Below are 22485 nucleotides of genomic sequence, written 5' to 3'. Positions count from 1 at the left end.
AATTTCAAAGTGGGACCAGAAGATTGATTTTGTAAAAATGGTATCTTGGTGCTTTCTGTTTAATCCTTATGCATAATTTTAAGCCATCTTGGTTAATTTACAGTTTGAACTTGGTATTTAGGACATGAGAAGGAGGGTATTTGCCTTTATTATTTACTTTGCTGGCTATTGGCATGCTTTATAATCTAAATACCTTAGAGGTGGTAAGGTTTTTCCAGTCTTTAGTTATATCCACTTGTAAACAATCCTATCCATTTTATTCATGATGTGGACACTAGTGTTTTAACTTCAAATCAGAAAAGGCACTATTTAGCAGCTCTGTTTGAGATTTTTTTTTTTTTAATCAGGTTTGAGGCTCAAGTATTTCAACTGGAAAAATTAGATAAGGGGTAATAACATCGGGAAGTCTGTAATCCACTTTGACAATGGCATGTTTTTGTCACTGTGGTGGCAGTATTGCCTTTTCAGCTCAAGAGTAATTATTTTGTGTTCTCTGTAGAACTTGGTCAAGGCTACCAGTGCCACTCAGAAGCAGATAAATCTGGTGAAGCTCCATGAGCAGACGAAGAAGAACTTGGAAGAAGAAATCCAAAATTATAAGAATGAAGCTCAGAAACAAAGGAAGATTATTTACCAATTGGAGAAGGAGAGAGATTGTTTCATCAATGAAACCAATGAGCTCAAACAGAAGGTAGGGACAGCTTTTTGTGCAAGTAGTTCTTTCCTGTCTTACTCTCAAAACTGTAAAGATGATATATTCTTTTTCAGTGGGAGGAAGCTTAGATCAGTGGTCTTTACACAGTTTACAAAGTTTTCTTCTTGTCAGTGCCTATTGCCTGCTACAGTTTCAGGTGTCTCTGGGGGAAACTCATCAACAATTGGTGTGCATTCTATGACAGACTTGGAGTACTGCCATGTATTTCCCCTCTTCAGCAATTGTTTAGGAAATTAAACTAGGGCTGGAGTTCAAACCAAGGCTTTTGACTCATACCTGAGTCCCACAGTTGAAACCTTTGGATGCAGTTGGAAATTATTCTTTGATTGTTCTTTCTTTTCTGCAAAGGAGCTTATCTTGTGTACTATTGGTGTCCTCAAATTGAGGCCAGTGAGAGCTGCCAGTGCACAACATCTTTATAAGAGACTTAACATTTTGAAGGATTACTTCCAATACCTGAAGGGGGCCTACAAGAAAGCTGGGGAAGGACTTTTCATAAGGGCAACTAATGACAAGACAAGGGGAAACGGGTTTAAACTGAAAGAGGGGAGGTTTAGATTAGATATTAGGAAAAAGTTCTTCACTGTAAGGGTGGTCAGACACTGGAACAGGTTGCCCAAGGAAGTTGTTGATGCCCCCTCCCTGGAAGTGTTTAAGACCAGGCTGGATGAGGCTTTGAGCAACCTGATCTAGTGGAAGATGTCCCTGCTGATGGCAGGGGGGTTGGAACTAGATGATCTTTAAGGTCCCTTCCAATACAAACCATTCTATGATTCTATGATTCTAGTATGTGAAAACATCTGAACATGTTCAAGCTAGTCTGCAAAACAGAAGTTTTCCAGGAACAGCTGCCGAGAAACACTGCATGAAATTTGTGTTGCCTGCTGCCCATTATTATGTACAACTTTATTCCTGAAGGCATACTCAGGAACATGTTCCATTAATTGCTGAAGATCACATTGAAGGGCCCTCCAAGAAGCTCATTGATTTATTGGGATTAGCTTTCAAGCTGTTTCAACTTACAAGTTATTTGCTGTCTTTTCACTTTAAAATTATCCTTTCCAACTTCATGTGACCGGGGGCTTTTAAATCATTTTTTGAATGGTATGTGCTCCTTTGTCTGGATACCTTTTGTCATTTCCTTGGAATAATATTCTACGAAAGTGAGATTTGTCTTTGTTGCAAAGTCGTATTTTGCATCTTTCCCTCACAGTAGATTCTAACAGTATAGATATGAGTTAAGAACGTTGTAAACTAGGACCAGGGAGTAATTCATAGTACTCAGAACTACAAGGCTCTTGCTTTCAATTCTGATTAGGGTTGCTCACAATATTTTGTGGGTGAAAATGACAAATGTTTGCTTGTTTACTTTTGCTTATTTTCCCCTGCCACTTTGGGTGCAAATTTTCTGTCACTTCTTATAAAGCAGAGCCTCAGTAAATGGGTTTATGACACTTGAGCAGTTTGTATAATGATGCCTGTGTTGTGATTGCAAGTTCCCAAAGGATTTGCACGCTTCTGTGGTTCACTAAAGGGGCAATTCCTGACTCAGCTTGAAGGTGAAGAGCAGCAGGAGCAGTTCTGAGCACAGGAGTATGTGAGTCAATAGCCTTGCCCCTGCAGAGGTTCTCTGCGTGAAATTACTCATTGTTTGGAAGGATAAAACAGGGCAAAACACAGGGTAGAAGAGGACATAGGATTGGGATTAATATATCCACTAGAAAATATTTAGGTTCAATGTCTGACCTACGCTGAGGAGTAACTTGAGAAACTGTGGTAAAACTACAGGAGCCATTTTGCAACAGGTGGAGAATGAGCTACTGATGGGCAGTAATCACACAGCCAGGCAATGCCATCACCTTTTACCATCAAGCCGTCTCTGAGGGAGCTCGCCGCACACCTTCAGCATTGTGTAAGAGCTGGTAAAGAGCCAAACTCCTCTAAGTACAAAGACTTCTTGGAAATCCTGCAAGGCAGACAGAGCCATGCTGGCTCTGAAAGCTGTCTGGTTATTTACAGCAGAACAGAATCTATAGAGCTGCAGAATTCCTCTTTCAAAATCATCATTTACTACTGAGTAACTGATGGACAGTCAGCAAAGTTATATCCACAACAATAAAAGGTTTTAGTGGTGATAATTCATGCTAGACTTGCTCTTCTAATTAATTGGCCTGGCTGACTGCTCATTTGTACCATTTTTAAGCCAGTATCACTTATTGAATAGTCTTACTTCTAGATTAGCCAGCACAAATGTGAAAAAAATCTGGCTCTTTGCAATGTGTTGTATAGCCCATATTACTGAGCTAGAAATGCTAGTAGAATATTTATTTTTAATTGAAATTCTTAGATTATGAAATTCTTTGTTTCCTTGTGGAAGGTTTAGGCTGCTGAAAAGGAAGCAGTGAAGTATACCCATCAGTCTCACCTGGTATTGAGAGGTCACAAAAGAGGCCCCGTGAGAGGTCACAAAAACAGTCTCTAATATGTTGGATTTTTTTCTTTTTCAAAACAAGCCATTTACAATATTAAGTTTACAGTTCAACAACATATCCAGGAATATTTAAAAACATATTTCCTTTTTTAACAATTTGCGTAATCTTTTGGAAAACCTAATACTCAACAGATATATCGTTAAGACCCTGGCAGTACTTCCTGGAGTGGTTAAATAAAGGTAAGCAAATGAGAACAGCACCATCACTGAAATCTTGAGTAGGTTCAGTGGACTAAGAAGGTAGCCAACAGTAGATGATAGTTAAGCATATAAATAAAAAAACTGTGAGGGTACAGAAGAAAACTATGAATATATAATACTTTCTGTTTAGCTTTGGCCCTTCATTGCCAAATCTGAAATATGTAGTGTACTATCAACTAAATCAGAATTGAGGATGCTCAGCCTCCCACAGGGCTTTGTTGGGAAACATTGCATGTATCTTTTCTGTATTCATAAGGGAGAATTATTTGGGTTTAATCATTCCTGAAAAAGCAGAGTCAGCATCCAGTCTATGGGCACAACTCAGAAAACTTACTCCATAAGCTCATTGCACCTATATTGTATCAAAACCAAGTAAAAGACTTACAAATTCAGTGACCTACTTTCAAATCTTGCTCCAGCCTATGACAGTGCAGATTGAAAACATGATTTATTGATTTCTTCTCCCTGCTATTACTATTGGCAGGTTGTTTTAACAGAAAAGGAAAAGGCAGGAGTAGTTTATAAACGGGGACTGTGTTTTTGTATTGCACTGTAAGCAGTTCTTGGGATCCTCTGCAGTCAGCTACAAATGTGCTGGAATTGTATTCCTGCTGCTGTAATAAAAATTTCTATATTTAGCTATCCCCTGTCTTCAAAGTTGTTTGGAGGTACCTGATAGAATGATCAATTAATTACGTTTCTGCCCTGTAGTTAGACCTCACAAGGCTTTACTGCTAAGCAAGGGACAACTTTGTAGACTACAAACTTTGCAGTTATTGAGTATTTGATGTAAACATTTATTTTTTATTCCTCAACTTTGACATACGAACATAAATCTTAGCTCAAACTGCTACCTTCAAAAACAGTCAGGAGAACTGGGCATGAAATGCAGTTGTAGATGGACTTCTCTCCTGCATTTTGTCCATGAGATTCCTCAGCTTTTTATTTAATGTTTGATCTTTTCCCCAGCTTTAAAGGTGGCATTGTTTTCTCCCTCTCCCTCAAGTGAACTTGAAAAATTATGTTCCTGATATGTGCACTCCTTAGTTTTCTTTACATTTCTTTTAATCACCTTTCTTTGTAATCTTGGATTCCATTTGAATACTGCTTGTTTGTGCACCTTGGTTTTAAATTTTGTACAGCAGGAGGAAGGTTCTTACATTAAAAAAAATAATTAGGAAACCCATCATAATGATTAGCAACTATTTATAGCTTTGCTCCTTTAACAAAGTAATTCTTATGTTTTGTTATGGTAGTAACTGTTTAATAAAGGTCTCTATAAAATTTTGTATTTTTGTTTATTGATACTGCACGTGATAATTTTTTTCTACGGTCTACAGTACTCTGTTCTTTTTAGGTAATCTTCACATCATTGTTTCTAATCCTTTGTAGAAGCAACTAATGGTGATTACCTGCTTATTTAGATCAAGTCTAAGATACATTAACTGACTTTCTTAGTATTGTAATTGCATATCAGCAGTTTGTGATCATCAGTGGTTTCTGATCGTGTGTTTTTAATGTATTAATTTAAAAAGTTGGGTATTTATAATTTAAGAGTACATGCAGGGCTTCTAGGAAAATCATATATATTTTTATTAATCTTATCATGCAGCTGACATCCAAAACAACATACAATGTCTAGCTTTACTCTATAAATAACCTAAGGCTATTCTTGGTGAAAGGTGTTTATGTTGATTTTATTGAACCCACTAATTGACAATATTTTCAGTAGCTTGTTTTTAAATTAAATATGTGCACATCTGTAAGTTTTAGTCTTGGACAAAACCTAGGTATCAGATTAAAATAAAATGTTCTCCCACATAAGCAATCCAGAAAGGTTGAACTTGAACTTGGATGGAAGTGATTTTTAACTGCAGCTAAAACTTCTTATCACAGGGATTTGAACTTGTCACCTTAGAAGAAAATCACAAACTCTGCCCCATCCTTCTAATCTTGTGATTATGATTTAATCATGTTCACTTCCTTCTTTCTGCTCCAGGTCCTCCAGCACCTGAAAGATAGTGAAATACGGGAAATGCAGATCTGTGACTATGAGAAGAAAATAGAAGAATCTATGTTTAAATTAAAAGAGCAACAAAACCGCTGTGAAGCTGTGAGAACAGAGAGGAACCTGTACAGTAAAAAGCTGATTGAAGCTAAGGTAGAAGGATACCTTTTTCCTTGTGCTTCTCTCTCTACTCTTGCTTTTCTCTGATCTAATTTTACTTTGTTAAAAGGAAAGCTAACTGGGTAAATGGCAGAAGTAGTTTCTTGATTCCTGTGTGTTTTGGGGAAATTAATGTTTTAGGTCCCTGATAGTTTATAACAGTTTGTATTTGGACTGGAAAGAGGAGTTCACAGTCATCGTGTGGCAGTGTCCCTGCTTGAAACCATGCATAAAATCACAGTATACTGGAGCTACAGAAACATAAAACCCAATCAGAGAATAAACTTTTTCCTTTCCATCCTGGCTCCACTCTGTTCTATCCCTTTAGGAGTTGTCTGCATGTATGGGAAATAGAGTATAATGGGAATAAGATTGCTTCCATAGCCCTGAATGCCTATGCACATTACTGTGAATCAGGATTTAGAAAGCAGAGGGAACCCTTTCCTAGCTGAAGTGGCATTTGCTGACAGAACTCAATGGTTCCACCTCGCTTGTTCCTTTCAGCAAGTGTAATTTTCCTCAGATAATGATTCTCTCCATTTATAACTCTTCCTTCGGGGTCTCACTAACAATACCAGAGGAAGAGAACAGATCCCTTAAGGATACATTCTGTTATTCTGATGTAAAGATCTAAAATACTACACCAATCCTATTACAATTGGCAGAGATTGGGACCTTGAATAGCTATGATTTGCAGCCTTGGGTTATTTCAGAACAAATATTTATAACATAAATATATATACTAGATTTATATACAAATTTATACTCTAGTTTGAGTAGGTAGATGTTTTGCTTGAGAGGCAGATGGGAATGAACTATCCAAGTTCCTATCCAGCTGTGTGCTGAATTTGATTAAGAATGAACCATTTTGCCAGTTATATGGGACACTTTACTTGACCTTTGTCTGCATCTCATAAGTGGATGTGGTGTTGGGATTCTTGCTGCTCCCAAACAATCTCTCAGGAGCAATAAGGATGAAAAATTTTATTATTATTATACAATATAAATTCGCTTGCTTATAAAGAACTGGCATCTATGTGCTGAGTTACAAAATAAAGCGATGAACTCATCAGCCTTTTCAGATTTTGAATATTATATGGTAGTATAGACAATGCTGTTCACGATTCCAGTTGTTAGAGGCTGGTCTTTAGACTTTAATAGCTTACTTGGCTTACCATAAAATTTTTTTAGCAAGTCCTGTGTGAGAAGATAGTTGACCCCAAAAGATTTTTTGGCCAAGGCAATATTATGTGTACCAGTGAAAAAATAGCCATTCATAGTTCAGAAACAGGTCAGCCAGCTGTGAAAGAAAAAGACCTAAAACAACAGGGCTATGTTAAAAATTATGGTAAATTCTTTTTCCCTTTGGGAAGTAAAGCAAATTTGCACCAGCTTGTTTAGATAAAGCTAGATGTAAGTACTTTTGGATTGCTTATTGTGGAAAGATCCCCTGTTTCCCACCTTACTAGTGGTATCTAGGGTACAATAATCTTCAGTTTAGTAAAATCTTGGAAAATACATGCAAGCAGGCTGTTAATATGAGATAAATCTCTGATGCTTTCATCCTTGGGGCTACTTTCAGTGATAGGAGCTCATTTGTTTAAGCAAATGGATTAGGAAACCTCTTTGCAAAAATTTTGTGTTTTTACTGTTCTTCATTTAATACAGAATTATGACTGTGTTTGAGTATATGTCTGAGCACCAGATTTCATATCTCTCATCTTTTACAATATCAAAAAGATTTATAGGCTATTTAGCAAAGACAGCTTTTCATATGACTTTTGCATTCACAGGAGTGACTGAACATGCAAACAGGTAGACCTAGTGGCTTATTGCTACATTTATTTCTGGTTCATTGAATTTGCTTTATATGGGCCAAATAATTGTGGAATCCACAAATTTTCTTTTTGAGGGTTGTGAGACTACTAATTAGTACTTTCTTAGTACTGCTTGTGAATATGGCCATGACTCAAGATCTTGGTTAACTATAGTAAGCATTTTGTGCAAGAAAACATCACTCGTTTGCCAAGTAAATCCACACCTATGGTGGACAGTGCTGAAAGAGCTCTATGCTACCCTGGTTTTGTACTGAAACTCCCATGAAAGGTTATGATGCCTTCTTTGTGAGGTGACAGCCTCTGGCAGTTTGGTAATAGCTTTTAAAGCTACTTTCATTAGATCCAGAAGAGCATGTCTGTCTAAGCATTGAATTTATTAGCTTCCATTTCATGTCACAGCATGTGCCGTGACTGCAATACCTTGAAACAGTTTCTTAATTTTGTATAGGCAGGTACTTCTGTGCTGTGAGTAGAGTAGCAGGCATATCAGTATCTTACTCATGGGGATGTTCATTTGAACAAAACCAGCTTCTCTCCAAACATTTGTGCCCAACTGCCTACCACCTTGTTGAAAAACACATTGCTAGAAGCGTGAAAACAGATGGATAGGATCAGAATCTTGTTAATTTGGCTTAACTGCTAGTTCTGATTGTGAGTCCAGCACTTTGAATTAAATGGCTTATTATACTCATAATTGATGATCATTATTTTTGTCAATGTATCTTTTAAAGGCTTCTTACTGCAATGTCATGCTAGCATAAACAAAAAATTGTCATTTAATGAAACCATTTTGTTCTGTGGATTAAAAAGTAACGTCTTGTGGTACATACAACAGATCTCCTCTCAAGCCCTGTGGTTATATTTTCCAACATCAAAATAGCCTGAACGCCCAAGCACAAACTTGCTCTATTTTGATCCCTCTCTCTGATCACAATTCCTCTACTATTAGGATGAGATAGCAGAAATGAAGAAGAAACTGAAAACTGTGACACATCAAGTGGATCAGCTGAAAGAGGAGATCACAGACAAAGAAGCAGCCCTTGTGAAAGCACACCTAGAACATCAGCGAACAGAGAAGGAGAAGGAATCATTGAAAGTAAGAGACTTTACACATACACCTTCTTACAAAGTATGGTTTGATTTCACAGATTGCATCATGCTCCTGGTCTGTGGTAGTTTTTTGCTGTATTTTATTAAACTATTCTGTAAATGTAACACAAGATCTCAATACCTTTTAGAGGTATTAATTACACAAATGTTCCATGTATCTGACAAATTTAATCTCTGCCTATAATTATAATCAGAAAGGTCCTGGATTGTCTGTTGGACGCTTTAAATCTCTCGGTGACTGAATATTTTTACTAAAAAGTTCCATTTTGCTTGCAGAAACGTGGATTTTGGGATTAGTCTGATTCTAGCAAACATTTTAATATAGACACTTATAATTCAGGTTTTTCTTTTTAAAAACTTCTTTTTCTCTGGTGTTTTTAAGTGCAAACCCCATTATATTACACTTCACAATCTTGTGTTTCTCTGTGACTAGAAAGCATCAGTCTTCGGGGAGTTAGGCAATGCCTTTTAGTAGGTCCCCCTGCACAGAAAGTTTTTTTAATATTGTGGTATAAAGCAGCAAGAATCTGTTTTAAATCAAAGGAAATATGAGCTTGAAACTCTGGTTCTTCTTCTCAGCACTGGCTGCAGCCCATCCTTAGATAAGCTATTAGATTTATGGTGATATCTCAACCCAATTTGCTGTGCTTTCAAAAGATTTAAGGAGTTAGTGTCCACAGCAGCTTATTTTTTGTCTTCACTAAGTACTGGAAAAAACTCAAAATCAGGAAACAAACAACACTCCCCAAACCCAAAAGTCCCCTGCCACTTTCCACAATGTTTTCTTTTGGCAGTTTATTGCTATGCTGCAATGACTCCTTGAGTTTTCAGCCCCTCTCAGCACATTACAGTTATGACAAGACGTCAATAGAGCTTTGTGAAAAGGTGATGAATTTGTGTTCTTGTACACGATCTGTCTCAGAGTTGTTCTATCAGTGATGGAGAAGTCAAACAGCATCTCATTTCCTGTGTGTGGCTTTCTGCCTTAACTAGTCCCCAATTCTGTCTCATCACCTCAGAACTGTCTGCCTTCCATTTGACAAACACATGATTGCTACATGGTTTACCCACTCAATTATTCACTAGCAAGTATGTCCATACACTGACATCACATTACTGACTAGCTTCAGGGCATTGTGGTCTTCTACCTGAGTGTCTCTGCTGAATACTAAAGCAGAGAAGAATTCAAAGAGGGGGCTGATTGACGTAGGCACAAAATAACCCAATTATTTGTGTAGCAAGCTGTCTTCAATTTGTCCTGTTTGCACTGATGTAAAGGAAGCAAGCTGTTCCTGGGATATCAGTTTAAAGAATGCGCTAAAGCATGGAGGACTGAGATTCATAGGAATGTGATTATACAGACTTTGGATTTATGCTTGCCTCAGCTGGCATAAAGGTCTTAAAAATGTGTAATCATAGTAAATGAAACAGAGGATGACAAATCCAAGTTCCATTAAAGCCAGTACGATGCCATCTTTTGGTTTCAGTTGGCCTTCATATAGGCTTGTGGATCAGACTGGTTTGTCAAAGCATCCAAATGTTGAAAAATATGTACCTGAAAACTGCAAAAACTATGGCTCTCTATGTTTGAGCTGCTGTCAAGTGCTTTTGTATATTTTTGTAGATGTTCATGGATGTCTTTTTTTTTTCTTTAGCATTTTCTAGAAATCTGGATGTAAATCCACAGACTTGTTGTTATTTCAACATTCTGTGTCCAGCTTCAGTTATACTTTTTATAAAATTAATATTTTCCTCCCACCTCTAGAACACAGAAAACCTCTTCACTTACCCTAATATTTCAGAATCTAAACAAGAATTTGATTTGAATTTGGTTTGAGATGTTGGCGTAGATCCCATATAAATTCCTCTTTCTTGCTGACTGTTCTTCAGTTCTTAGAAACTCTCTGAACCAACTTCAAATGAGCTGTGCTGATTTACAGCAGTTTTAGACCTGACAATTTTTCTGCTTGCACAGTGGCTGTGTTTATTTATTTCCTTTTCTCTTATGTAGTGTACACAGACCCTCATACTGTAGTTTTTAGCATATTTAATCTCATTGAAAGTCCTGTTAGCTTGTGGGGCCTTTGTGTGGCTTAAAGTATTTATCTTCTTTACTGTACAAGGCAGTTGAGATTTATTTTAACTTAGTGCACTCCAGTGAGGAGATTTGTTTATATGAATGTTTGCTGCCAACATCTAATACCAGTTCTTGTTTACAACCCATATTTCTTCTGACATAAGGAGAACATGGAATTTTGATATATTAAAAAAATATTATCCAGCAATGCCAAATGCATGAGTAGTTTTACATTTGTAGACAGCTTTTGCACAGTGTTGATTGCATTTCAGTATGAAGTGGCTTGCATTTTTATTTGGCTGATGGATTCTGATGAACATCCAACACTGAGTAAAAGAGATATGAGTGTTGCACATATGGGAAAATGAGAATTTTATTAAAGAAAATAAGAATAGAACAAGCTATTTTATTATTATGATGGAACTCTTTCTGTCTTAAATCAATGTTTTTGCAGGTGCAGCCTTCATCACAGCCTCATTCTTTCACCATTGGATGATGCTCTGTCTGAAAAGGCAGCTTTAACATCATCCTTTATAAGGGTTAGAGTTGTGGCAAAGTTTTTGAGTCAAGGCTTGAAAATTTTCTTATCTGTGAAAATGTACTCTAGTCAGCCAGTTCCACCTTGGCTCTAAGTAATTGTCTAGCAATGATAGAATTTTTTAATAATCCAAGAAGACCCTATTAGTTTTTATCTACATGCATGCATTGAATTACAGAGTTCATGACAATAGGATAGAATTATTGGGCAGATTCCAGTGTTAGTTTATGTTAGTGTGTGCAATCACTGTAACAATGCATTACTTCTGTGCTTATGGACAGCCCTTCCTTTCCCAGTCTTCCTCATTTACACATCCACTAAAAAAGAGCTAAAGCTCTTTAATTTTGCTCTTCCGTGCCTGGTTGCCATCTTTTCCGTGAATTCTTAGCTTAGCTGATGCTAATTTGTATTACATATGTAGCATACATTGTAGGTTTTTTCAGCAAGGTGATCTATCCTTTTTCACATCCCAGCCTGGCTTTGAATTTATGTCTGCTAGATTTTCATAACATAACAACTCCATTGAAAAGCTTTTCAGATATAATCTATTTAATTTTTCCTTCATTTTTATTAAATGAGGTGCCTCTGCATTACAGTTTCAACCATTGTCATAGATAAAAATCCATCCAAATTTCTCTTGTGTATAACACAACAATATTAAAATACTCTGCAACATTTCTTCGTGGCTCTTTGTGCTTGCTTGTCTTAGTGATTTGTTCTCAAAAACTAACAAAATATGTATTTTATTAAAATCCTAACTTTTAATCCCAGGTTTACGTAAAGGGAAGTTGTTACTAAGTACAGTTTACCTATATTCTTTGACTCCATCAGGCTGAATTGCTTAAGATGAAAACGCAGGCTCTGGAAACCAAACACTTTATAGATAACCAGGAAGCAGAAAAGATAAAACTCCTGAAAATCATTGCTGAAGCTGATGCTGAGAGGCTGATGCAGAAGAAGGAATTTGACCAGGTAGAAATCTCTAATTTGGCTTTTCAAGCGCACTGCATTCTGTTCCCTCATTTGTACAGTGTATTGTTAAGATCAAAATCCTCAGCTACTGTAAATGTGGTACTACTAAAGCTTTATAGTGGTGTTGAAACAAAAATGCTAAGATACTGAAGTAAACAGAGTATGTAGTTTATAGTACTCAGGTGACTGAACACTTATGGGGAAACTTCTAGGCCCTTGCCATATTTCTTTCACTAATAACAGCGGAACCTCTTCATGCACATGGTTTTGACTGATGCAAATATAGTTACAATACTTTGGGACTGTGCTGAGGAACTGTAGCTGAGATTACTGCTTTGCCCTGCATCCTTAGGTTATCCACGAGAGAGACATCCTGGGGTCCCAGCTTGTTCGGCGCAATGATGAAGTGGCTCTGCTCTATGAAAAGATAAAAATCCAGCAGTCCATCTTAAACAAAGGTGAAACCCAGTACCAACAGAGAATAGAAGACATCCGACTTCTCAAGATGGAGATCAAAAAACTTAGGCGTGAGAAGGGGATACTTGGCAAGAGTGTGGCTAATGTGGAGGATCTCAGGTAGAAAAATTGATTGAACACATTTCCATAGTGACTGCATCCGTGATTCTGTTTGAGACAGAAAATATGTTTTCTGCATGGTAAAGAGTTGTATCAACAAACATTATACCTTGGAGAAGGGGATTGTTTGGTTTGACCTCAAACACAGACTGGATTAAATTCACAAAACAATTTATCAGCAATTAAAAAAAATTAAATATGAGAAGGAGGAAAGGAGGAAAAAAAAGACATCTTGGCCAAAGCTGAAAGAGTTTCCCTATTTCCCCTTGTACTGTGAGTTACTGCCTACAGAATGAACTTGACAGACAGCAGCAGCAAAGGTGTTCATAGTTCAGTAAGATACTTAGTGGTACTGAGTCCCAAATTACTGGAACTGCTTTTTATTAGGCAATCCATGGAGGATGGGGAACACTTGACATATTTATAACAAACTCCTGCACAATTTCAGAACTCTCTTCTTCAAGATTTATATGTAGACTTGCTCTCTGAGAATGATTTAGTTAAAATTTCATTGAAGGTTTTGTTTCTTTAAAACAGAAGTTTAATAGATCCAGCCTGATTTATCTCCTCCTCCTCTGGCTTAATGCTTCCCTTCTCTTTTTAACCCTCCTGTATTTGAGGTGTATTCTTTGCTGATGGGAAACTATTGTCATTTTCTATAGAATCAGTCTTGGTTTGCAAGGAGAGGCAGCTATGTTTTTTAGTAGATAACCTTCATACACAAGGTTGTCCCCAACACAAGAGAGACCTGGAGCAGCTAGAACAAGTCCAGAGGAGGGCCGCCAGGATGATCTGAGGGCTGGAGCACCTCTCCTATGAGGACAGGCTGAGAGAGTTGGGGCTGTTCAGCCTGGAGAAGGGAAGGCTCCAGGGAGATCTTATAGCAGCCTTCCAATACCTAAAGGGGCTACAAGAAAGCTGGGGAGGGACTTTTCATAAGGGCAGTTAATGACAGAACAAGGGGAAATGGGTTTAAGCTGAAAGAGGGGAGGTTTAGATTAGATATTAGGAAGAAGTTCTTCACTGTGAGGGTGGTCAGACACTGGCCCAGGTTGCCCAAGGAAGTTGTTGATGCCCCCTCCCTGGAGGTGTTTAAGGCCAGGGTGGATGAGGCTTTGAGCAACCTGGTCTAGTGGAAGGTGTCCCTGCTCATGGCAGGGGGGTTGGAACTGGAACCATTCTATGATTCTATGATGATACTAATTCTATGTAGCTACCACAGTTTTTGGGTAAGATCTTTAGCTTAACTGGATCGGTATAATTCCATGGCTTTCACCAGAGAAAATTAACTTCAATTTGTGGTCAGCACCACTGATTCCAGTGGAATTATGCCAGTTTGATTTGGTGTAACAGAGAAGAGAACTGGGCACAAAACGTTAGCAATTGCAGTTTTCATTGACTGACTGCAGACAGGAATAGGATTTGAACTTCCCAAACACATTAAACTGAAAGTCTGTGACTGTATTGAAGCTCAGTGACGGTATTGAAGGATAGTGCAACGCATGCCATGATGGGTGGATCAATTCTTGCTAACTGCAGCAGCAATCACGTACTTTAATGAAGTCCAAAACCACCGTGAAAACTGCCCGTCGAAAGACTCCATTTATCACTTGTGCTGCAAATTAGCTTTCTTGATTTCCCAATTGGAGATGTGGGTTTTTCTCCTCTTCCATAACTTTGTCCAACCTCATAGTGCAAAAAAAAGGTGTTTTTCTCTCTAGTGAGATAAATGCAACTCTGAGCTTAGGAGGTAAAGATTCAATGAGGGAGTAGGCACATGGTAATCCTCCACCTCCTTTCCCCTTGGGGAACTTACAGGATCCACCTACCAAAGTGATAACGGTTGGACCATGCAGAATGTGCCTTTTTTTTTCCTGCTCTTCACCCCCCCCCATCCCCACCACAGGAGTGTAGTTGTTAAAGCATCTTGTGAGTGCTCAATTAATTTTAAATTCAGCAACAAATCACCCCTGAAATTCCTTGAGGAGAGGTATTAGGAGTGAAAGAATTCAAACTTGGGTTCTCTAAAGAACAATGTCCATCATACTTAGGTCCTAGAATGTGTTTTATTTATTGGATTGTGTGAGCCACATAGATTTAAAATCTTCTTTCAAACACAAGCTGTCAGATTCAATACAGGGGTAACTAGGTATGACTCCGCAACTGATTTTTCAGTTACTCTAGATGAATTAACTGTCCTTCTGACCTTAATGCATATGGGAGGATGTGGGCAGTGAGATCCAGCAGGCTGTGAAGTAGATTCCCCAGGAACTGATGAAAAGTCCCTTTTTTTGAGCCATTCTTACTAAAGTGAGTGAAGAGGTCTTAGCTGTGTTATCTTATGGTTCCTGTATAGTGGTATTGGTGTCAGCTCTTAATCACAAGAGTCACTTTGCTGGTGCTACAGTGCATGGGAGAATGGTTCGTTAATGTTGATGTGTATTAGTGCCTTGGGCACATTGATGTGGTTTTGATGTGGTTTTTTCTTTTTGTTTTATACTGGTCTTAAGACAGGAGGTTCATCACATGCGGAAGGAACTATTAAGGGAACAGACTCGGTGCAAAGTTTTGGAAGAAGAACTGGACAATCCCTTGAATGTTCACAGATGGAAAAAATTAGAGGTGATGTCTCAGCATTTCAAGTTCCCAAAGCCCATATTACCAAATCAGTGACACAGTACAAAGCCTATTTAGTTTACTGTTATGCAAATTATGTGGAGGGGCAGGCAGACTGAAATTTCCATAATACCAGTGGAATGGCTAACTGCTGAATGATTTCCTTGCACAATGCAATCAGTGTTATTTTTGTGTCAATTCCTCAATGAAAAATTGTGGAGGAATTTGTAAAAGCCAGTTAACTGCTAAAGGGAATAAGAATGCATAAGGTGAATTTAGAAGCAGGTGATTCCTTAACATGAATGATGAGAAAGAGGATGATAGGGGAATGATACTGAACTAGGTTAAAGATATCTAGGTAAAATCTCCAGCAGCATGATGTAACAAAGGAAAATCAGGCCAGTCAAAACATCCAGTGTCGGGAAAATAAATAGATTGATAATGTGAAATGACATCTTTCCATTCTAGGTCACTGGTCTGTATTTGGAAGACAGAAAGGCCAGCAGATGGCAAGATCCATATGAAATAATCCTGATGGGGTTTTGGTTCAATTCCTAATAAAAAAACCCCCTCATATCACTACACTTGTCACAAATTGGCACCACGTTTGGGCAGCACTATAAAAAAATAAATGACTGAGCAGGTCATGGCAACTGAATGGACAATACTTTTCCACCTGGTTTCTCAGGAAATTATGTTTCCTGAAGAAAAAATGTAGCATTGCATGTGTATCTGTGTTAGTGTCTCAGTGATACTTGAATTGATTAGTCAATTTAGATAAAATCAGACAAAAGATTAAGAGCCATGAGATACCAAGTTCCTTTGCTCAAGCAAATATACAGAGAGCAGGACTTTACTGCAGTGTGAGTTTAATCCTTACGAGAGAGAAGAAACCACATGGGAGAGAGGTACTGTGAATCCTTGAGAGGGGAGAAGCTTCAGTCACAGTTTGCTCTTCATTAAAGGATCCAAGAAGAAGATACAAAGTGGTGGGAAAGTAATCTTTGCTGGCTGCTCCTCACAGGATTATTTGTTTGCTGCCTAGAGCTTCCTCCAGATGCAAACTGTGACAAAAGAATGAAAAGGGAAGAATGAGAGACATCTACTACCTCCTGGAGTTTACAGACTGTGCAGATAGAGGGCAGCAGTGTAGTGCCTACACTCTGTCATCTTTTTAAGCACTTAATTCCATCGAAGAATGAGATTCCACACATATAGACACTTTAAATCCTTATAATAATTTGTCAGTGTACCCCCATAATTTGTTCCTCTTAACTTCTAAACCTGTTTTGAAAGACTACATTGTAGTTACTCTTTCTTTTGTTCAAGGTAAAAATCTTCCTCTCCTTAAAACTCAGTTGGCGCTGTTTGAAGTTCTTAAAACAGTGGGAAGCACTTGCTCTGCTCTTCATATGTCAGTGAGCAGTTTCAGTTTCTGCTAAAAATGATGTACTAACCTCCTTTTCCTTCCCTGCCATGTGGTTCTCCTAACCTTTGTTGGTTTGAGGGTTAAGCTCTGAAAGACTCTTATTTATATTCATTGTTCTGAGGAGGATTCATGAGGGTAATAGTGTTAAACATGAACGTGCTCCAACTGATCTTCAAGAGGCAGAGATTCCAGTTTCAGGACTGTTTGTGTACATACAACTTAAAAAACCTCACTCCCACTTTTATATTTGTCAGTTTTGAACACTTAGATATTATGGTTTGCATTTGCAAGCAAGAAACTAACTAACTTCTTATAATGTATAATTTTTAAGACTGCTTTGCTCTTGTCTAGGCCAGTGACCCAAGTACCTATGAGCTGATCCAGAAAATACAGAGACTACAGAAGCAGCTTATCAGCAAGACAGGTGAAGTGATAGAGAAAGAATTGCTCCTTCAGGTACTAGAGCATCATTATTTTATTGTATCTTACTAACATATTTGACTTACCCTGCATTCGCTGTCTACTCAAATGTGCTTCCTCAATGTTATTTAGATGCATGTCTTTAAATTTACATGCCCCCTAGATAGCTTTAGATGGCAGCACTGACTCACTGAAAGAGAACAAATAGCATCTGATTAGTTGATTTTTATATTCTGGTTGCTGATACCTGGACAACTCTGGAAAATAAAATTAAAGACTTGCTTTAGTTTATTCATGTCATACATTAGTCTTCAACTTGGTGTTAGACTTTTGGAAAGGCTTTTTGTCCTTTTAAACATGCCTGTTATGACCAGGACATGCAGGAAAATCCCTGTTCGATTCTATTTGTGCTTAGCTGGTCTTTTGGCAGAAGAAATCTTACAGAGTTTGTGTAATTTAGATAGATTGTGGTCTGGACCATGTTTGACTTCAAGGATTTTGTGCTGAACTTTGCCAAAAAATAATTTTTATGATAGCTTATCTTTTTTAAACTGTATCAGATATCCCTTAACCCCAGTGATACCAATAAGGTTTATGCTGTAGAATCAAGGAGAGACTATATTCCTGTAGTGCAAACTTTGCTATCAAATATAACAAAAAAGGACTGTCTTTGGGCTTCAACCATATGTGCAAGACTGAGAAGTTTGTCTCCTTCTCTCTTGAGGGATAGCTGCAGCTTGCCAGCTGTAGGTATGATTTTAACATCTTGATCTTAAATGCCCTAATAGTCTTGGTGCCTATGTTGGGTATTGCTCAATGGAAAGTAGAATGTGTTCTAAAGCTCCTTCTGTCTTGAGAAGAAGTTCAGCAGATGTTATATATGCAGTGTTTTTCTCTCTTTATTGTTTTGTAGGAAAAAATAGATCTGCAATTTCATTTGAAAGTAATGTATGGTGTATTTTGCCTTTGCATGGAAAAATATAATCTTTGTTGCACAGCACTGAAGTGCTGTCAGTGAAATAATTTGTTAGCTTAAAAAAATGTAGCAAAAAAAGCTTAAAATTTGTTGTGCTTTACCCATGCACCAACCCAATGGTTAGATTTTTACTGTCTTTTTTGCATATCTTGCCTTATCCTTAGTGTACTCCCATTTAGCTATTATTCTTATTTAGAAGTGAAGAGCTGTGATATAGAGGTACTAAGTTGCCTGCCCTGTATAGTATACATTACTATATTAGCAACTGGCAAAATCTTTCTGTCTATGCAGCAGTCTTTCTATGGCAGCTCTACATTTTAAAAATTATTTTCCTAGATTGAAGTCAGAGTTTGGCTATATAAAATTTACTTATTATATCTAGAATTGTTAATGAAAGCCTTTGTGTCCTTAATTCAGGCACCAATTTCCTGTGCAACAATGCTGAAATGAAAGTCTTCCTCCAAGAGGTGAATAGTAAAGAGAAGGCCAAAAATAACATGCTCCACATTCTGTTCAGGGCTTCATCATCAACATTTCTGAGCTTTTTTCTGATTTGCCACAGTGTTAAGTCCTCTACAAAGACTGAAATAAGGCTCTTCCATAGCAGGGTGGAGATAAGGGGAGGTAACCAGAGACAGAGGACATCCCCCAGCTCATTTCATCAAAGGGCTGTATACCCTGCTAGGGCATAGGTGAAGGGCTTGCAAGTTAAGTGTACTAGCTGAGCTGCTTCTGCTGAGTGTCTGGATAATCTTATACAAGTCGTTATTATTCTCTGGACCCTGATACTCACTAGAGAAAAATGCTTGCTAATAACTTATGAAAATGATGCCATCATGTTCCAAACTCCTCTGGTGAAGGAGCAAGCCATTTCCAAGCAGAAGGAAATGAATGGAGAGCAGTCATGTTAACTTCCTGGAGGGAGCTGAGCTGTGCACCAGGAGGGCTGCTTCACCAGGCCCCCTTCTGGGCAGTGTATCCTTATGCAATAGAGCCTATAGGGTTTGATCCCGACTGAATTTTAGAATTGTTGGAAACAGCAGCCATTTAGCTCCCATTTCTGGAATTTTAATTATTTGTCCCCTCAATATAATTAATCTGTCTTAGTCAGTTTGCTATCTGGTCAATATAACAGCCAGTGCATAAGGTGCTGCTTTCCCATAAGGTCCAATCATTGATCATTATTGATCATTGATATCATTGATCTTTTTTTTTTTTTTTTTTTTTTTTCTTTTTAAAAATCCTGGTAAATCCCCTCATGCTTAAAGACATTCAGCATCATTTTTTATGGATCTCTCTTGGAAGTCAGCTGAGTTCAGTTCAGTCTCTGCTCATTTGCAGGATCAGGGGAATTGCTGACAACTTGGCCTGTGCCTCGTTGGCTTAACATCCCCTGTACTCCGAGTCAGAGTCTGCAGGAGCCAAGGGATACAAACTTATGAGGTCTGAGAACTGCTACTTTCCCATCATGCGTTTGGTTGCATCAGTCACAGCTCCTCACTCCCTGTCATCTTCATCCACATCTTGCCCTGTGATAAGGCTACAGCCATTGTGTGTATCTGCTTTAAAACTATTTTAATCTCTTGCTTGCCATATATAACCATTTTTATGTGTGTGTGGCCATCATGCTGGCAAATAGGATATTTGCTGAAGGTGAAGCTTACCTATGCTTCTGTGTCTATGATTTCTGTGTGTGCATATTATGTAACTTAACTTCCCTCACATCAAATTGTAGTAACAGAGTGCAAAAAACTACGTGGATTCAATATTGAGTATTAAAAACACCTTTGGAATTTAGAAATATCCCATGTCTGGAAATGATTGAGCCCAGTGTCAGCAACCTGCAGTTTGATTTGTGGGTTATTCACCTTGCTGCCTCTTCATGCAGAGCCATAATGTTTGTATGAGGAAAAAAATAATTTAATTTGTATTGTATGCACTGTCACTGTAGTTCTGTCTTCTCACTGTTACTTTTTTCTTTTTTCTTTTTTGAAAATGGTCTTTTAAATATTTTAAATAAAAGCTGGTTTATGCAGGGAACAATGCTTCAGGATGAGCTGGATATATAAATGTAAATTTTTGCTAAGTAAGGATCACAGTATATAGATTCATGTAGAAAAGCATCTGCTTACTTTACCTGCTCCTGATGTGTATTTGATCTTATCCTTTTTATTAGCTTTCTCACCATTTCTCACCTGTCAGTTCTTTAAAAACGATGCAGCTGTAAAAGCATGCTACAATCCATGCTATGTGATTAAAAGAACGATTCGCTACATTTCAGGCAGAAAATTTTGATTGCTGACAGTACAGGAAGAACCCAGCTTGACTCTAAAATCCTGTACAAAAATACCTTTCTTAACCTGTCAGCAGGGCACATTTTTTGTATCAGACGTTTACTGAGAGTTATTGAATATGCAACATTATGAATGTTGGTTATTTTAGAATAACTTTTCAGAGTTGAACACTTTAATAGGTGTAGAAAGATGGCCTGTGCTATAGAAATTATTAATCTCTTTTCTTGTTTCTGATCTATCTGTGCCCTGTAACCACAGCATCTTGGGTTACAACCTGTCAGCTCTCATACACAAAATAAGTGTGGACATCCTGAGACTTTGAAGAGTAGCTGCAAAACAGGTGGTCATACTTTCTCCTTTGTCTCAGGCAATCTTGCAATTGTGAGCTGCTGTGCTGATGAAAAGTGCTATCTTAAAAATCAGATCCAAAACCAAGGTCTTGAATACTTAGGGTCAAAAAAAATCCGATGGCATTTTTGCCCAACATAGGAAATGTTACTTCAGGGTTAGCCAGCTTCTGTGTTTGAGTCATTACCTTCCTTCTGAATTTGTGCATTTGAAAGATACAGCATTTTTTGGTTCTTTTCTAAACCATTGAGTAATACTGCAGGGCTTTGTGGAGAAATATATCGTGTGTTAACCAAGGGATTTCAATGATGGGTGAAGGTCTTTGTGAACACATATGGTATGAGCAAAATGTGTTGTATAGCCACAAGGTATAATTATTAATAAACAGAAGTGCTCTGCTGAACAAATCCCAATTGCAAAAAAAATACTTGCTCGCTTTGTATGTGGGGCAAATCCCTTATGTGACTGAAGTTCTGCTGCTCTGCTGCATACTGAACAGTGCTGTGGTAAACTCGCAATGTAATGTATTACCTAGTTAGGATTATGATTAGTGTGGTTTTAGGAACTTATCCCATTAAAAGTGAATTATGCACTGCTTTATATGTTTCAAATTTAATTCTTTCCCTTCAGAGTGAACTCCTCTAATTTGATTTTATGTCTGACTGAGTGGAATTTTATTCAGCTGCACATCTTGGAATGGATAACACTGAGAAGATTCACATTATACGTCAGTTACCTCCGCTGTCAGTCATCTCAGAAGACTGTTTGTAAATGTAAAAGAGAGATGTGCAACCAAGATTATTTGTGGAGGAAAGCAAGGGCAAATGTGTCTCATTGAAGCCTTGCATGTAGCAGTGAAAGCATTGCTTTTCTATACATATATATTTTTAATCAGTGTTTTTAAGTTGTCAACAATCAAAGACCAGGACTGAGCAGTCAGAATGTGATGCTTCTAGGCTGTTAGCATCTTCAGCTCATAGTTTCAAAGAGTGCAAGGGCAAAAGGCCTGGTTAACTCATATATCTGACTCAGAGATTACAACCAGGTAACACCCACATGTCCTTGTATTGAGGCAAGTTTTGAGCTAAGTTTCAATCCCCCCAAAGAACTGATGGTCCCACTGACAGAGAGTAGGAGGAACAGAGGGGCTACTGCTATTTCCAGTATAAATCAGCAGAGTTTCATTTCAGGTATTGTAAGATACAGGGAGGAGAAAGTGAAAGGAACTTTCCCTGTAATCTTGGACAGGTTACTTAGCTTTTGTATGCCTCACATCAAGTAAAAAGGGAATAAAATAATTTCCACTCTTATAGTGGTGTGTGAATGAGTATATTAGAGACACGACTCAATTCAGTAGTGACAATAGCTAGCTAAACACTCAAAATAGGCAGATGTTCTATTTCATTTGTGCTAACTTGGTAGTAGAGCTGTTCTATCCAATTTGAGGTTCTTGTTGCCATAGTGTCTGAACGTATACATAACCATCTTTATTTCTCAGAGCTAGTACTATGGTTTCGTAAAGAAATCTGCTTTAGAACAGTGTGTTACCATGTGGGTTTATGCAAGCTGCCAGCTACTGAAATAAAAGTTTTCACGCAGCTAATAGAGGAGCTTTGGGATTTGCTTCCATATATTTGTTGTACAAAAATTTTATGTCCATTTATTATCTAAAATATTGGGGTTTTTTTCAGTCTTGTATCTTTTTTTTTCAGCCATG

General features: G+C 37.8%; 1 protein-coding gene across 1 annotated transcript in view; it reads left to right on the top strand.

The window, feature by feature from the left end:
* CFAP58 (cilia and flagella associated protein 58) overlaps positions 1 to 22485 on the top strand; it is a 58429-nt gene that overhangs the window by 18196 nt on the left and 17748 nt on the right. Inside the window, exons 9-15 of the mRNA XM_010168336.1 lie at positions 500 to 691; positions 5407 to 5568; positions 8362 to 8508; positions 11969 to 12109; positions 12462 to 12685; positions 15196 to 15307; positions 17082 to 17186. Of these exons, the coding sequence (XP_010166638.1) occupies positions 500 to 691; positions 5407 to 5568; positions 8362 to 8508; positions 11969 to 12109; positions 12462 to 12685; positions 15196 to 15307; positions 17082 to 17186 (1083 nt within the window). The remainder of the gene's footprint in view (positions 1 to 499; positions 692 to 5406; positions 5569 to 8361; positions 8509 to 11968; positions 12110 to 12461; positions 12686 to 15195; positions 15308 to 17081; positions 17187 to 22485) is intronic.

The sequence above is a fragment of the Antrostomus carolinensis genome, unplaced genomic scaffold, assembly GCF_000700745.2.
Source record: "Antrostomus carolinensis isolate BGI_N321 unplaced genomic scaffold, ASM70074v2 scaffold46915, whole genome shotgun sequence".
NCBI lineage: Eukaryota > Metazoa > Chordata > Aves > Caprimulgiformes > Caprimulgidae > Antrostomus > Antrostomus carolinensis.
This window is presented reverse-complemented; position numbering and strand designations above follow the sequence as displayed.